This window comes from Coregonus clupeaformis, chromosome 34 (genome assembly GCF_020615455.1).
Source record: "Coregonus clupeaformis isolate EN_2021a chromosome 34, ASM2061545v1, whole genome shotgun sequence".
Classification (NCBI taxonomy): Eukaryota; Metazoa; Chordata; class Actinopteri; order Salmoniformes; family Salmonidae; genus Coregonus; species Coregonus clupeaformis.
In genome coordinates, this window is record NC_059225.1 from 8,162,030 (window position 1) to 8,178,860 (window position 16,831).

The 16,831-nt window shown below is 43.6% G+C and overlaps 1 protein-coding gene across 3 annotated transcripts; it reads left to right on the forward strand.

Moving 5' to 3' along the window:
- Positions 1 to 355: 355 nt before the first annotated feature.
- LOC121549442 lies at positions 356 to 12,494 on the forward strand. Of its 3 annotated transcripts, XM_045210334.1 has the most exons (18): positions 356 to 396; positions 525 to 575; positions 7,651 to 7,783; positions 7,928 to 8,063; positions 8,195 to 8,282; positions 8,361 to 8,432; positions 8,579 to 8,713; positions 8,942 to 9,008; positions 9,115 to 9,193; positions 9,418 to 9,523; positions 9,626 to 9,821; positions 9,962 to 9,995; positions 10,080 to 10,183; positions 10,671 to 10,695; positions 10,804 to 10,911; positions 11,415 to 11,543; positions 11,696 to 11,819; positions 12,121 to 12,494. In XM_045210334.1, the coding sequence occupies exons 3-18, from the start codon at positions 7,672 to 7,674 to the stop codon at positions 12,292 to 12,294; spliced, it is 1,689 nt and encodes a 562-aa protein (XP_045066269.1). In that variant the 5' UTR covers positions 356 to 396; positions 525 to 575; positions 7,651 to 7,671; the 3' UTR covers positions 12,295 to 12,494. The 3 variants fall into 3 exon arrangements, with proteins under 3 accessions (XP_045066269.1, XP_045066268.1, XP_045066270.1); XM_045210333.1 differs by lacking the exon at positions 356 to 396 and having other exon boundaries at positions 409 to 575; XM_045210335.1 differs by lacking the exon at positions 356 to 396 and having other exon boundaries at positions 409 to 575; positions 9,665 to 9,821.
- The last annotated feature ends 4,337 nt before the right edge of the window (positions 12,495 to 16,831 follow it).

The window sequence follows — 16,831 nt, forward strand, 5'->3', positions numbered from 1 at the left end:
GTGTCCTGTCTTGGTATGGCCAGTTAAGATGTTTAACTGACAAATTCATCTGGAAAATACAATTGAAAAAGTTATTTATTGTGGTCCTCTGTAGCTCAGCTGGTAGAGCACGGCGCTTTTAACGCCAGGGTAGTGGGTTCGATCCCCGGGACCACCCATACACCAAAATGTATGCACGCATGACTCTAAGTCGCTTTGGATAAAAGCGTCTGCTAAATGGCATTTTATTATTATTTATTCATTGTAGTTCAAACGATCAGGGAACGGAGTGGCGCGCGCTCACTTATCCCCAAATGTCTAAATGACTGAATCCGCTTTGTGACGCGATGAATAAAGAACGTTGTTTCCGTTCCTTCCGAAGTGCTAACAGAGGTCTACAAACACGCTCGCCAAAAGGTAGGCTTTTCCTACAGTTTCTTTTTTTTAAATTTCGTTTTGTATTTAATTTTCACCTCAAGTAGTTGCTGTTCTGCGTGTCCTTCCCAGTTCTTGCGGAGTTCCAAGACAGTTCTTGCTTCTTGCAGGTGTCATCGAGGATGGTGATGAGGACAGACGTGTGAAGAGCGTGCTCAAAGGTAATATTTTGCAAGAATGGGTAGCTGCAGCAGTGGTGTGCAACTGCATCCCGCAATTCGGGCGTTCCTGCATGTGGGCATTCCCCCTCCCTCGAGCATCCCCATTGGTTCCAGCATGACCCCCCCTCTTTCTAATACAGAACTAATATTGATAACCATATATATGTCACCTTGATACATACAGTCTAATCAATGGGGAGAGTATGAATGGCAACAACACAGTGGCCTAAGCTCCAGCTTGCCAAGCATTACAGTCCTGCTGGGAAGTAGCTACCTAGTAGCCAGTATCGGCATGACAACCACGTTTCCATCCACAAGTCAGAACGTATCAAAACTGTTTTACGACAGCTGTGGTGGAAACAGGAAGTTTCGGTACAATTTTATAAATGCCAACAGACAATTTGTTCTTTCGACATGGTGGGAATTGTTTATGTTGGTAAAGTTAATTATGCGAGAAATGGTTGTGGAAACACTTTTTTTGTGCAAATATTGAGATAGTAACCATCATATTTTTTTAAAAATTTTTTTATTTAACCTTTATTTAACCAGGTAAGCCAGTTGAGAACAGGTTCTCATTTACAACTGCGACCTGGCCAAGATAAAGCAAAGTAGTGCAATAAAAACAACACAGAGTTACATATGGGGTAAAAAAAACATAAAGTCAGAAATACAACAGAAAATATATATACAGTGTGTGCAAATGTAGCAAGTTATGGAGGTAAGGCAATAAATAGGCTATAGTGCAGAATAATTACAATAGTATTAACACTGGAATGCTAGATGTGCAAGAGATTGTGCAAATAGAGATACTGGGGTGCAAAAGAGCAAAATAAATAACAATATAGGGATGAGGTAGTTGGGTGGGCTAATTTCAGATGGGCTGTGTACAGGTGCAGTGATCGGTAAGGTGCTCTGACAACTGATGCTTAAAGTTATTGAGGAAGATAAGAGTCTCCAGCTTCAGAGATTTTTGCAATTCGTTCCAGTCATTGGCAGCAGAGAACTGGAAGGAATGGCGGCCAAAGGAGGTGTTGGCTTTGGGAATGACCAGTGAGATATACCTGCTGGAGCGCAGACTACGGGTGGGTGCTGCTATGGTGACCAATGAGCTAAGATAAGGCGGGGATTTGCCTAGCAGTGATTTATAGATGGCCTGGAGCCAGTGGGTTTGACGCCGAACATGTAGTGAGGACCAGCCAACAAGAGCGTATAGGTCACAGTGGTGGGTAGTGTATGGGGCTTTGGAGACAAAACGGATGGCACTGTGATAGACCACATCCAATTTGCTGAGTAGAGTGTTGGAGGCTATTTTGTAAATGACATCGCCGAAGTCAAGGATCGGTAGGATAGTCAGTTTTACGAGGGCATGTTTGGCAGCATGAGTGAAGGAGGCTTTGTTGCAAAATAGGAAGCCGATTCTAGATTTAACTTTGGATTGGAGATTCTTTATGTGAGTCTGGAAGTTGAGTTTACAGTCTAACCAGACACCTAGATATTTGTAGTTGTCCACATACTCTAGGTCAGACCCGTCGAGAGTGGTGATTCTAGTCGGGTGGGCGGGTGCTAGCAGCGTTCGATTGAAAAGCATGCATTTAGTTTTACTAGTGTTTAAGAGCAGTTGAAGGCTACTGAAGGATTTTTGTATGGCATTGAAGCTCGTTTGGAGGTTTGTTAACACAGTGTCCAATGAAGGGCCAGATGTATACAAAATGGTGTCGGTCTGCGTAGAGGTGGATCTGAGAGTCACCAGCAGCAAGAGCGACATCATTGATATACACGGAGAAAAGTGTCGGCCCAAGAATTGAACCCTGTGGCACCCCCATAGAGACTGCCATAGGTCCAGACAACAGGCCCTCCGATTTGACACACTGAACTCTATCTGAGAAGTAGTTGGTGAACCAGGCGAGGCAGTCATTTGAGAAACCAAGGCTATTTAGTCTGCCAATAAGTAAAAACTTCGAGTCATTCGATGATATGGTGTGTGGTCCTCCCACTACGAATCAGGAAACCTTGCAGTTTATTAGGCTACAGATGAAAGAAGTTATGATGAACTTCACAGGGTGGTCAAAGTGCACGGTGATGATCTTGATGCTGCTTTCCAATAAATATCGAGGGTCTTATTCGGGTGACTTGATGGTCGATGTTTGACTGCCGTTTGACAAATTGAAATATCCATAATAATGTCATCATGTAGACTAGCCTACCCACACTGTATCTGCAAGAGCACAAGTGCATTTTTGCTATTTGACGCAAAGGTTTTTGTGACAAAACTATTGGTATAGTTCAAAATGCAATGGAAACACATTGAACTTTTTTATTTTTATTCGGTACATGAAAACTTTAGCGAAAAAGTACATTTTGTGTGCACTTCCTCATCACGCACTGCTTTTTATCCGCAACAAGTCATTTTGGTGGAAACACACAACTGGTGGGAAAAGTAGCATATTTTCTAAAATGCGGATTTTAGAATATTTGCATCAAAATCTGTCGCTAATTGGATGGAAAGCTAGCTAGTCACAGTAAGCACACGCATACATTCAATGATTTATATAAACCCTGGATTGCAGATGCTATGTTTTGGCCATGGAGAAGTTTTGAAGCCACCGGTCGGCCATATTGGCACTCCTCGGAAAAGCAGTCCTCCATAGGAATGAAACTGAATTTTACAGTATTTAATTGAAACGTTTCAAGGACATGTATTTAACTATTTTAGTTGTTGTAGTGGGGACAGTAACATTAGTACTTTACTATATTTGTTTATTTTTATGTTTAGCTCACATAATATAATTTAAAAGTATGCATTAAGGTATCTGTAATAGAATAGACGTGGCAAAAAAAAATACAGACATTAGTAAATACATTTCTATAGCTTCCAAAATATTTTTTACACTGGTGGGTTAGTGCCAACATGGAGGCGCCGTGGCTTCAAAACAGCGCTCCGGTCAGTAATCTAGTGTATTTATAAATCATTGCAACAACCTCCATCATGAGTAGATTAAAAACACAGCTCAATCAAAACCGTCTAACCCAGGGTTCTTCAATTCCGGTCCTGGAGGGCCGAGACACCTCTGTTTTTCATCCTCTCCTTCTCATCAGGGGCTAATTCAGACCTGGGACACCAGGTGAGTGCAATTAACTACCAGGTAGAAATAAAAAACAGAAGTGTTTCGGCCCTCCAGGACCAGAATTGAAGAACCCTGGTCTAACCTATAGCATAGCGCTTTTGACACACCCACTCTTTTCCACACACCCACTACTTTCCTTTCGACACACCCACTCGCCCATATACCGGTCTCCATATTGGGATGCAGCTACCCCCTGGCTCATCTTTTAGCCAGGTGCCTCAAAATATGCTGATTGAAGATGCAAAAAAAAAAAAAGACCATATAAGGCCACCTTTTATTGGATCGATAAGCTACACAATTATTTGACCACAAATAGTTATTCACAAATCTAATCATGTTGCAAGACTCATAGTTGAAATATATACACTACCAGTCAAAAGTTTGGACACACCTACTCATTCAAGGGTTTGTCTTTATTTTTTACATTGTAGAATAATAGTGAAGACATCAACACAATGAAATAACACATATGGAATCATGTAGTAACCAAAGAAAAGTGTTAAACAAATCAAAATATATTTGAGATTTGAGATTCTTCAAATAGCCACCCTTTGCCTTGATGACAGCTTTGCACACTCTTGGCATTCTCTCAACCAGCTTCATGAGGTAGTCACTTACAATGCATTTCAATTAACAGGTGTGCCTTCTTAAAAGCTAATTTGTGGAATTGCTTTCCTTCTTAATGCGTTTGAGCCAATCAGTTGTGTTGTGACAAGGTAGGGGTGTATACAGAAGATAGCCCTATTTGGTAAAAGACCAAGTCCATATTTAGGCAAGAACAGCTCAAATAAGCAAAGAGAAACGACAGTCCATCATTACTTTAAGACATGAAGGTCAGTCAATACAGAACATTCAAGAACTTTGAAAGTTTCTTCAAGTGCAGTCGCAAAAAACATCAAGCGCTATGATGAAACTGGCTCTCATGAGGACCGCCACAGGAATGGAAGACCCAGAGTTACCTCTGCTGCAGAGGATAAGTTCATTAGAGTTACCAGCCTCAGAAATTGCAGCCCAAATAAATGCTTCACAGAGTTCAAGTCACAGACACATCTCAACATCAACTGTTCAGAGGGGACTGTGTGAATCAGGCCTTCATGGTCGAATTGCTGCAAAGAAACCACTACTAAAGGACACCAACAAGAATAAGAGACCTGCTTGTGCCAAGAAACACGAGCAATCAACATTAGACCGGTGGAAATGTGTCCTTTGGTCTGGAGTCCAAATTTGAGATTTTTGGTTCCAACTGCTGTGTCTTTGTGAGACGCGGTGTGGGTGAACGGATGATCTCCACATGTGTAGTTCCCACCGTAAAGCATGGAGGAGGAGGTGTTATGGTGTGGGGGTGCTTTGCTGGTGACACTGTCTGTGGTAACCAGCATGGCTACCACAGCATTCTGCAGCGATACGCCATCCCATCTGGTTTGGGCTTAGTGGGACTATCATTTGTTTTTCAACAGGACAATGACCCAACACACCTCCAGGCTGTGTAAGGGCTATTTTATCAAGAAGGAGAGTGATGGAGTGCTGCATCAGATGACCTGGCCGCCACGATCCCCCGACCTCAACCCAATTGAGATGGTTTGGGATGAGTCGGACGGCAGAGTGAAGGAAAAGCAGCCAACAAGTGCTCAGCATATGTGGGAACTCCTTCAAGACTGTTGGAAAAGCATTCCAGGTGAAGCTGGTTGAGAGAATGCCAAGAATGTGCAAAGCTGTCATCAAGGCAAAGGATGGCTATTTGAAGAATCTCAAATATAGAATATATATTTAGATTTGTTTAACACTTTTCTGGTTACTACATGATTCCATATGTGTTATTTAATAGTTGATGTCTTCACTATTATTCTACAATGTAGAAAATAGTAAAAATAAAGAAAAACCCTGAAATGAGTAGGTGTCCAAACTTTTGACTGGTACTGTATATATTACTGATAGTGTATATATTGGTACTGTATATATTACTGATAGTGTATATATTGGTACTGTATATATTACTGATAGTGTATATATTGGTACTGTATATATTACTGATAGAGTATACAGTGGGGAAAACAAGTATTTAGTCAGCCACCAATTGTGCAAGTTCTCCCACTTAAAAAGATGAGAGTGGCCTGTAATTTTCATCATAGGTACATGTCAACTATGACAGACAAAATGAGAATTTTTTTTCCAGAAAATCACATTGTAGGATTTTTTATGAATTTATTTGCAAATTATGGTGGAAAATAAGTATTTGGTCAATAACAAAAGTTTCTCAATACTTTGTTATATACCCCTTGTTGGCAATGACACAGGTCAAACGTTTTCTGTAAGTCTTCACAAGGTTTTCACACACTGTTGCTGGTATTTTGGCCCATTCCTCCATGCAGATCTCCTCTAGAGCAGTGATGTTTTGGGGCTGTCGCTGGGCAACACGGACTTTCAACTCCCTCCAAAGATTTTCTATGGGGTTGAGATCTGGAGACTGGCTAGGCCACTCCAGGACCTTGAAATGCTTCTTACGAAGCCACTCCTTCGTTGCCCGGGAGGTGTGTTTGGGATCATTGTCATGCTAAAAGACCCAGCCACGTTTCATCTTCAATGCCCTTGCTGATGGAAGGAGGTTTTCACTCAAAATCTCACGATACATGGCCCCATTCATTCTTTCCTTTACACGGATCAGTCGTCCTGGTCCCTTTGCAGAAAAACAGCCCCAAAGCATGAAGTTTCCACCCCCATGCTTCACAGTAGGTATGGTGTTCTTTGGATGCAACTCAGCATTCTTTGTCCTCCAAACACGATGAGTTGAGTTTTTACCAAAAAGTTATATTCTTTGTTTCATCTGACCATATGACATTCTCCCAATCCTCTTCTGGATCATCCAAATGCACTCTAGCAAACTTCAGACGGGCCTGGACATGTACTGGCTTAAGCAGGGGGACACGTCTGGCAATGCAGGATTTGAGTCCCTGGAGGAGTAGTGTGTTACTGATGGTAGGCTGTTACTTTGGTCCCAGCTCTCTGCAGGTCATTCACTAGGTCCCCCCGTGTGGTTCTGGGATTTTTGCTCACCGTTCTTGTGATCATTTTGACCCCACGGGGTGAGATCTTGCGTGGAGCCCCAGATCGAGGGAGATTATCAGTGGTCTTGTATGTCTTCCATTTCCTAATAATTGCTCCCACAGTTGATTTCTTCAAACCAAGCTGCTTACCTATTGCAGATGCAGTCTTCCCAGCCTGGTGCAGGTCTACAATTTTGTTTCTGGTGTCCTTTGACAGCTCTTTGGTCTTGGCCATAGTGGAGTTTGGAGTGTGACTGTTTGAGGTTGTGGACAGGTGTCTTTTATACTGATAACAAGTTCAAACAGGTGCCATTAATACAGGTAACGAGTGGAGGACAGAGGAGCCTCTTAAGGAAGAAGTTACAGGTCTGTGAGAGCCAGAAATCTTGCTTGTTTGTAGGTGACCAAATACTTATTTTCCACCATAATTTGCAAATAAATTCATAAAAAATCCTACAATGTGATTTTCTGGATTTTTTTTTCTCAATTTGTCTGTCATAGTTGACGTGTACCTATGATGAAAATTACTGGCCTCTCTCATCTTTTTAAGTGGGAGAACTTGCACAATTGGTGGCTGACTAAATACTTTTTTCCCCCACTGTATATTGGTACTGTATATATTACTGATAGTGTATATATTGGTACTGTATATATTACTGATAGTGTATATATTGGTACTGTATATATTACTGATAGTGTATATATTGGTACTGTGTGTATATTAAATGTAACAAGACTCCTTTCTACTTGAGTCATGATGTAGCTAACATAATGAACACAAATGTGGCCTGCCCTGTGCACACACACACACACACACATTACACACCACACACACACACACACACACACACACACACACACACACACACACACACACACACACACACACACCCTTCCTTTGTCAAACAGTTGAAGCAGCCTACTGTCCTCATGGCTGAAGAGAACAGGAAACCAGCTGCTCTGCTAGACCAGCCTCTGAGTGAGAGAGACCAGGAACTCATCACTTACGTCAAGCACAAGTTCACCACCGACTTCCGAAAAGGTGATTGAGTGGGCCCCTACTAGTGGCTACTGTACAATGTCACGTTACTTCATCAAAAGCCCACTGGAGTGAATGAACGAAATTGGAGTTAATGCCATGAATTACTACTGACTGTTACCACGTTGTGCTTTTGTGTTTTCCAAGAGCACAGTTACTTACCTGAGAAGGTTGTTACCCGCAGTGACACAGAGTATGGCCTCATCCAAAATGATCAGGCCAGGAATAACTATTACAGGAGACAGGGGCTGCTCGGGAAAGGCTTTTTCTCCCCTGTCAACAAGTATGAAACACAATACACTGAGTATACCAAACATTAGGAACACATCCATGATGTGTGTGTGTGTGTGTGTGTGTGTGTGTGTGTGTGTGTGTATACTCTAAACTTAAAGCAATGCCTTGTCCCTTGGACAGACCATACAAAACAGTGGGAAGGCTTTACTCGGACAACATTGATCTCTTCTCATCCTGGCTCACATCAGAGGATCAAGAGTCACTGAAGGTGACACACACACACATCAATGTGTTTTGTATAGTTGTTTAAAATGGCAGGTCCTCACTCAGAGTCATTCTATGGCAGACACAGTGGGACAAGAAGTTAGGAAAAAATACAGTGTTCTCCAGCAAATCCACTCAGGAGAAGGCTAAAAAGGTGAGGGGGTGGGGGACTTACTGTATAATTATGACATACATAATTCATTATCATGCAGTAAATCCTTCTTCATTATCACATTCAGGTAATTGATATTTGAATAGGATATATTTCAACTGTCCCTAAAATATGTGTATTTCTCCCAGGAGGAGAACGTCAGAGCCCTTCCAGTGGAGAGCCTGAATGGCTTCATCCAGCTGAAGCAGTACATGAGAGAGATGGCCTCCATCAGACGTGCTCTCCACACTGGACGCCCTCTCATATATTGCCTCAGGGACCAGGTAAAGCACTGCGGGAAAACAGAACTCAGTTTTTGTTTAGTAGATAGCATAGCCTGATACTTTGTTTTACTTCGGATGTGTATACTTAAACGGCACCGGGATTTTCATCCTTTTTTAAATTTCATCCTTAAAGTTCTATTCATACTTCTTGGAATGTACAGGATGTTGGTCCGTTTCACTGTGACATGAAGAATTCGTGTTGTCTCCTCTTATGTTCTCATTGTAAAGGATAAACAGTCATCGCTAATGAAGAAACCTGTGCCTCCCAAGACACCATGTGACCGAGCCATGGCAGGTTGTTCACCTAAAGCACAATGCAGAATGAATTACAATGCTGTACTACTGACACATTCTACTATGTTCGCCCCAATGCATATCCTCCGATCCTTCCGTCTCCTCAGCTGATAAAGAGACTGTACCACCACTGCCCATGTCCATGAACCAACAGGCACTGGACCCAGAGGAAGAGGAGAACCTACAGTATGTTGTGTACCGTCCCTGTCTATTTCTGTGATGTGCAAATCAAGTTTTAATATCACACCCAATACTGCTACAACGCATAGATTGCTGCAGTTTTATCAATCATACTCCCACACGATGCTGGATTACTTATTGATAAGAAAAGGTAGTTCATAGTTCTGTCTGCCACTTGCTGTAGTCCTTTACCCCTGCTTGACACGTTATGTTTCCTGCGCTCTTCCTAGGAGGATACAGTACAGGAAGCAGAAGCTGTTCTCAGAGAAACTCCAGTGGATCTACATGGTCCTGTGTGGCATCTCTCACATGCGAAACAGAGACCTGAAGACACTGGTGAGCCTAAGCTAGCACAGGTCACACGTCATATTGCAGAGTCTACCGGACCACCTCTAGGATGGTGTTGAAGGGATTTAATAGTGATAGAGAACCTTCCAGGTTCCTCTCAACAGCAGCTATGTGAACATCATCATGAAGGACACAGAGAAGACCAACATCCTCCTGAAGCAGTCACACGGCTACTACAACCCTCCACTGAATTACACCAGGCGGCTGGTGTCCCTGGCCCCCGAGGACTGTCACAGCATCACCCGTGACGTGTGGGAGACCTTCATCAGCCACCAGGACACCACAGGTGACGACACCACACTGACCTAGTCGATTGGACAATCTATTGAGTGTCACCTGAATTGCAATATTCAACTGTCAAACAACGAGTGTTGTGCACAGCCCACCCCGTGATACAACTCTCTCTCTCTCTCTCGTGAATCTCAGAGCCGTCGAAGTTAACCACCATCCGAACCACAGGGTAAGAAAATGGTGAACAATCAAAAGAACACAGGACTGATCGATTCTCCCACACTGTAATAAGTTGCTTGTCTATAAATCGCAGATATAGATCTCTGCAGTCGGGGCCCAGGCGTAAGGTTGGCCAGAGAGAGCCAGACAGAGGTGAAGAAGTACCCCCATGGCTTCTGCTGCTGCTGGATGAGAACAGTCAGTCTACAAAATACTACACACACAGGACTGAGAGTAGAGATCACACACTCAAGCAGACCCAAGTACACACAACAACAACAACAACGTTGCCATCCATGTGCCATGTTGTTCCCACTTAGCAGACACAGCCGTTGTAACTCTTCATTGTGTGATTATTTCCCTATACGAAGGCGAAGGAAATACAGGAAGCAAACACTATCAATGTTGAGGTATTGTGGGTTTTTGGACTCTGCCACACGGCATGAATTCCTGAAGGATTGTGGGATTGTATACCTCACCAACTACATTCCACCCTTGGCCAGACTGTGTTCATGTGTTGCCATTACAAACGCATCACTTCAGTACAAATCGTTTGAAATGGCAAAATGATATGTTGTTCTAGCAATGGCAATGTATTCTACATAAGATAAATCAATTCACTGTTGTGTATACAGTATCTCTCATGTTTGCTTCTATACTCACCTCATTTTGTCTTTTCCGACAGCGTCCCTAGAGAAGAAAACAGTGAAGTGAGTTTAAAACAAAATGGATCGATTTCCTATATATGTACAATTTATATTTTTATTCGCATAGTTAAGATGTAAAGATAAAACTGGTATTTTCATTCCCTCACCTAGGCCTAGAGTAGACCAGTCAGGCATGCTGGAGGGAGCCAAGGCCCAATACCGGGATGTGAAGAAGGTTCTGGACATCCAGATGGAGTCCGGAGTGTTTCAAAAGAAAAAGTGAGGGAGGACAAGCGTCTATCTACACGTCGCAGTCAGACGGCGTTTTTGTAAAGGATCGTTTGTTCTGGATGATCTACCTGTTATTATAATATATGCCATTTAGCAGACACTTTTATCTTAAGCAATTTACAGTCATACATACATATTACTTATGGGTGGCCCTAGTGGGAATCGAACCCACAACCTTTGGTATTGCAAGCGCCATGCTTGATCGACTGAGCCACACAGGACCGCGCCTGTTGACGTAAATCATTAGAGGTGCAATCTGTATGTTCTCTGTCCCATATGGCAATGACAGGAAGTAGAAACACAATAAATCTGAAATTACAAAAAAGTTGTTGGATTTTGGCCTAGATGCACTTCTAGGCCAAAGAACCCTCCTTCACCTCGGCTCCCAAAAAAACAAAAACGTATGGATTAAAATTTCATGACCAAACATTTTTACTTTGTCATCAAGATGCCCTACAGTGACTCATTGTAGTCCCATGCTCTGTCCTCAGGAACCGCGAGGAGAGGATGAGAACTCTTTTCAATGCTCTAATGGCCTCCAAGACCGACGCTGGTCTGTCCTCACTCCTTACCTCTCTGAAGAGTGAGTCGAAGGAGCCCAAATCCACAACTGGTCTCTGGTAGGCCCCCTTCTCACCTCTCATACAAAACATCATGTGGTGTAACTCAATAGTTTCAAGTGGCTTTGAAACTCCTTGTCTGCTTTCCTTCATGTTAGAAAGTTGAACAGAATCAGAAATGTGAAAATAATAAATGTTAATCATATGAAAAGGTTTACGGCACTGCAGAGTGAGGCCACAGAACTTTCCGGAAACAGAGACTACAAATATAACAGCATACTTCAGAAGATCTCAGAGTTTCAAAGCTTCTCCAACAAAAGGCTCCCCTACTCCAAGGTATGGAACGTGACAGAACGCTCAGATAGAAATACATAGTGTAGAACAGACCTCTCTGTCTTTGTCACAGAGAATAGGCAATCGTGTCGGCATTTCTATCTGCAACATTCTGAAAGGTTCACCCTTCCTAGAAGACACAGAAACATACTCAACCTGGATCGTATTCATTAGGGCACACTAGCAAAACGTTCTGTAATGGAAACTATAAAACAAGCGGTTCTTACTGGACAAGAAGAACCCTGTTTCAGTCTGTTTTCTTCTGTTTGGTGCCTAATGAACATGACCCCGTCTCTCTCTGAAGGAGAAGTTCTGTCTCCTGGTCCTCTCCATGTCACCCAATCAGCTGCTTCGACCGGCCATGCAGGAAGCACTGCTCTTCCTCACAGAGAACGTGTTGCTGTTGTTGCCGCGGCAACTCAAACAGTGGTACCAGTACCTGAAGCTGCCCTTCCTCACCACGGCAACCGCCTCCTAAAAAAAAGGGATCCGCCTACATGCACTGGTGGTCTCTCTTCTTCGCTACCTGTCTACAATGTGGGCCTTGGACTTAAAAGCCTGGGTTGTGTCCGAAATGGTACCCTATCCCCAATATAGTACCGTATATGGGGAATAGGGTCATTTCGTATACAGCCCTGGGTTCTTGGTGGGATAGCCAACGTTGGAGGCTCAGGGAAAGACGATCTGTTCACTGGTTGAGCCATTAAAACATGTTAAAAAAACTACTTATTTTTCTCTCAACTGATTTTTTGATAAGCCCCATCTTTTCTTTATATAGAGAGAAAACTAGCCTATTTCCTCTAGCTACAGACTTTGAAAGTGGAACATAAATATTTAAGTATCTAGCAGAACATGGGAATAACCACAGAACCACTGGCATGTCTTCATCTACAATACTTCATAATCCCCTCAGGTTTGCTGCTCTTACCCACACACACACACAGAGAGAGAGAGAGAGAGCGAGAGAGAGAGATTGGAAGAGAAAGAGGGACAGAGAGATGCGAGAGACTACTGCAGCACATGAAATGCGTAAATCCATCACCGAAAATTGCAAGCTGCAAAAAAACATGTTTTTGTTTTGCTCTAGCTCCACTTGAACTCATTATAAAGTACCACAGCCACATATTTCATTGATATTAATTTACAGCTGGTTTTAACCTGCTTCTCATGCATTGCACACACACTTGCCTCTGAGCTCTACTGTCGGCTTGATGTTGTTTGGTGGAACAGTGGGTGGGCTTTAATTCCGTTTGCTTCTTTCTCCTGTCACATATGTGAAACAAGAGGAACTTTTACAAGAGATAGAATTAAGCAGGCCAAAACATTCAGCTTACACAGAATCCATTGCTTACAGATGTCCGATTTAGCACCTGAGTAGACGGAAAGAAGGAAAATCTGAGGTATCTTAGCCCTAAATACCATAATGCAATAGTTCTCCCGAGTGGGCTCCCGAGTGGCGCAGTGGTCTAAGGCACTATGCACTGCTTGAGGCGTCACTACAGAACCCCTGGTTCGATTCCAGGCTGTATCACAACCGGCCGTGATTTGGAGTCCCATAGGGCGGCGCACAAATGGCCCAGCGTCGGTGTAGGCCGTCATTGTAAATAAGAATTTGTTCTTAACTGACTTGCCTAGTTAAATAAAGGTTAAATAAAAAATAAAAAATAAAAATGTTGATAGTGGTTGTGGAGAGGACAGGCAGTTTCTGTTCCAGTCACTAGGTGGCAGCAGAAGGCCTCGGTCAGCATCTCCATAAAGATGGTCGTACTGCTGTTAGGAGGTTAAAAACACCAAATGGGAAAACCCAAGTCAGCTGTGAAATGTGTACATGTCAGTGTTCAAGCTAATCTCATCACTCTGGTTTGCCGCAACTGGAAAAGGCTAATATATATGTGTGTGTGAGGAGATGGAGGGAGAGGGGAGAAGGATGAAAGGGTGAGTGGAACCGTGCAGTCTTTCAGAGTCACTACAGGTCATAATCTGCTACCGTAGCAGCACAGTGCGACTCGCCAAAACCTAGCTAATGACTTCCAAGACACACAGATGGCCTACAAACACGTTCTACCACATCACACTAGACCGCTCTCCTGGGGCCTGGTCAGTTCATGCACTGCATGATGGGTAAATGTGAGTTAACGTATGGAGGGATGGATGTATGCATGTATGAAAAGTATTTGATCCCCTGCTGATTTTGTACGTTTGCCCACTAACAAAGACATTATCAGTCTATAATTTTAATGGTACGTTTATTTGAACAGTGAGAGACAGAATAACAACAACAATATCCAGAAAAACGCATGTAAAAAATGTTATAAATTGATTTGCATTTTAATGAGGGAAATAAGTATTTGACCCCTCTGCAAAACATGACTTACTACTTGGTGGCAAAACCCTTGTTGGCAATCACAGAGGTCAGACGTTTCTTGTAGTTGGCCACCAGGTTTGCACACATCTCATGAGGGATTCTGTCCTAATCCTCTTTGCATATCTACTCCAAGTCATTAAGGTTTCTATGCTGACGTTTGGCAACTCGAACCTTCAGCTCCCTCCACAGATTTTCTATGGGATTAAGGTCTGGAGACTGGCTAGGCCACTCCAGGACCTTAATGTGCTTCTTCTTGAGCCACTCCTTTGTTGCCTTGGCCGTGTATTTTGGGTCATTGTCATGCTGGTATACCCATCCACGACCCATTTTCAATGCCCTGGCTGAGGGAAGGCGGTTCTCACCCAAGATTTGATGGTACATGGCCCCGTCCATCGTCCCTTTGATGCGGTGAAGTTGTCCTGTCCCCTTAGCAGAAAAACACCCCCAAAGCATAATGTTTCCACCTCCATGTTTGACAGTGGGGATGGTGTTCTTGGGGTCATAGGCAGCATTCCTCCTCCTCCAAACACGGCGAGTTGAGTTGATGCCAAAGAGCTCCATTTTGGTCTCATCTGACCACAACACTTTCACCCAGTTCTCCTCTGAATCATTCAGATGTTCATTGGCAAACTTCAGACAGGCCTGTATATGTGCTTTCTTGAGCAGGGGGACCTTGCGGGCGCTGCAGGATTTCAGTCCTTCACGACATAGTGTGTTACCATTTGTTTTCTTGGTGACTATGGTCCCAGCAGCCTTGAGATCATTGACAAGATCCTCCCGTGTAGTTCTGGGCTGATTCCTCACCGTTCTCATGATCATTGCAACTCCACGAGGTGAGATCTTGCATGGAGCCCCAGGCCGAGGGAGTTTGACAGTTCTTTTGTGTTTCTTCCATTTGCGAATAATCACACCAACTGTTGTCACCTTCTCACCAAGCTGTTTGGCGATGGTCTTGTAGCCCATTCCAGCCTTGTGTAGGTCTACAATCTTGTCCCTGACATCCTTGGAGAGCTCTTTGGTCTTGGCCATGGTGGAGAGTTTGGAATCTGATTGATTCATTGCTTCTGTGGACAGGTGTCTTTTATACAGTTAACAAACTGAGATTAGGAGCACTCCCTTTAAGAGTGTGCTCCTAATCTCATTTTGTTACCTGTATAAAAGACACCTGGGAGCCAGAAATCTTTCTGATTGAGAGGGGGTCAAATACTTATTTCCCTCATTAAAATGCAAATCAATTTATAACATTTTTGACATGCGTTTTTCTGGATGTTTTTGTTGTTATTCTGTCTCTCACTGTTCAAATAAACCTACCATTAAAATTATAGACTGATCATGTCTTTGTCAGTGGGCAAACATACAAAATCAGCAGGGGATCAAATACTTTTTTCCCTCACTGTATGTATGTATGTATGTATGTATGTATGTATGTATGTATGTATGTATGTATGTATGTATGTATGTATGGTAAATGTAGAACTACTGATGTGTATGAATATGAATCATGGTGACGCCTGGATTTCCAGACCATTTGCAGTGAAAAGGCTGTGATGCAGTGAAGAAAGGAAACCATGACAAAGGGTAGGTAGGTAGCATTTATTTTAATCCATTAAACTGCAGCATCGGACAAGTTCTGAAGCCGTAAACCATGTTGTTGAACACCAGGGTGATGGGGTCAGGTCAAGACACATTTCCTCCAAACAACACACATGCACACACTCACACACACACACACATGCACACACACACGTTCTCTTACTAGTAGTACACACACACACACACACACACACACTACTGGAGCAGGAAGATCAGACAGTAGAACACAGGGTTCACAGAGCCAGGCTAAGGAATGAAGGGGGGCTCCATTAACAGACACGTGACCATGCCTTTCCATATACAGCAAACAAAGAAAAGAGGACAGCTGTTACTGACAACCCAACACCCTGACAACCCAACGCCCTGACAACCCAACTCCCTGACAACCCAACCTCCTGACAACCCAACTCCCTGACAACCCAACTCCCTGACAACCCAACCCCCTGACAACCCAACTCCCTGACACCCACCCTAATCTGTCAACCCAACTCCCTGACACCCACCCTATCCTGTCAACCCAACTCCCTGACACCCACCCTAACCTGTCAACCCAACTCCCTGACACCCACCCTAATCTGTCAACCCAACTCCCTGACACTCACCCTATACTGTCAACCCAACTCCCTGACACCCACCCTAATCTGTCAACCCAACTCCCTGACACCCACCCTACCTGTCAACCCAACTCCGACACCCACCCTAATCTGTCAACCCAACTCCGACACCCACCCTAATCTGTCAACCCAACTCCCTGACACCCACCCTAATCTGTCAACCCAACTCCCTGACAACCCACCCTAACCTGTCAACCCAACTCCGACACCCACCCAATCTCTCAACCCAACTCCCTGACACCCACCCTAATCTGTCAACCCAACTCCCTGACAACCCACCCTAACCTGTCAACCCAACTCTGACACCCACCCACCCTCTCAACCCAACTCCCTGACACCCACCCTAATCTGTCAACCCAACTCCCTGACAACCCACCCTAACCTGTCAACCCAACTCCGACACCCACCCACCCTCTCAACCCAACTCCCTGACACCCACCCTA

Excerpts from the sequence above, each read along its gene's own strand:
- LOC121549442 (XM_045210334.1), top strand. The coding sequence starts at position 7,672 with ATGGCTGAAGAGAACAGGAAACCAGCTGCTCTGCTAGACCAGCCTCTG. Across the intron at positions 10,184-10,670 it reads GCTGCTGCTGGATGAGAACA|CGTCCCTAGAGAAGAAAACA; the intron begins GTCAGTCTACAA and ends CTTTTCCGACAG. Across the intron at positions 10,912-11,414 it reads GGAGTGTTTCAAAAGAAAAA|GAACCGCGAGGAGAGGATGA; the intron begins GTGAGGGAGGAC and ends CTCTGTCCTCAG.